The following is a 501-nucleotide window of genomic DNA, read 5'->3' on the forward strand; positions in this document are numbered from 1 at the left end:
ACGAGTACATGTCTCCTTTATATCGCGAAAAATGTAAAATTATGTACACAGACACCGACTCTTTAATTTACCACATAGAACGCGAAGACATTTACGCACATGAAACGCGATATTCATAAATTCGATACGAGTGATTATCTCGCTGACAACGCGTACGATATACCGCTTGTAAATAAGAAGGTTCCGGGTCTGATGAAAGATGAAAATAACGGAGCTATAATGACAGAATTCGTCGGACTTAGAGCGAAGATGTACGCGCTGAGAGTAGACGGGAAAAAGGATACGAAAAAGGCCAAAGGTGTCAAAAGTAGCGTCATAGCGCGAACGATAACCTTTAACGATTATACACAATGTTTGAGAGATGAAGTCGAAAAAAGTCGTCAACAATCGTATATAAGATCGAAATTACACCAAGTCTTTACAGTGTCTGAAACAAAAATCGCTCTAAGTCCATACGATGACAAGCGGTATATCATACCCGACTCGATCGACACGTTTCCA

The 501-nt window shown here is 40.1% G+C and overlaps 1 protein-coding gene across 1 annotated transcript; it reads left to right on the forward strand.

Annotated features, from left to right (window-relative positions):
• Positions 1–78: 78 nt before the first annotated feature.
• On the forward strand, positions 79–495 carry LOC106742398 (the record flags this gene model as incomplete). The annotated part of the gene is made up of 1 exon (XM_014615300.1): positions 79–495. A coding segment is annotated over one exon (417 nt), but the record flags the coding sequence as incomplete, so codon positions are not given.
• Positions 496–501: the final 6 nt, after the last annotated feature.

The sequence above is a fragment of the Dinoponera quadriceps genome, unplaced genomic scaffold, assembly GCF_001313825.1.
Source record: "Dinoponera quadriceps isolate SergipeBrazil2010 unplaced genomic scaffold, ASM131382v1 scaffold806, whole genome shotgun sequence".
Taxonomy (NCBI): domain Eukaryota; kingdom Metazoa; phylum Arthropoda; class Insecta; order Hymenoptera; family Formicidae; genus Dinoponera; species Dinoponera quadriceps.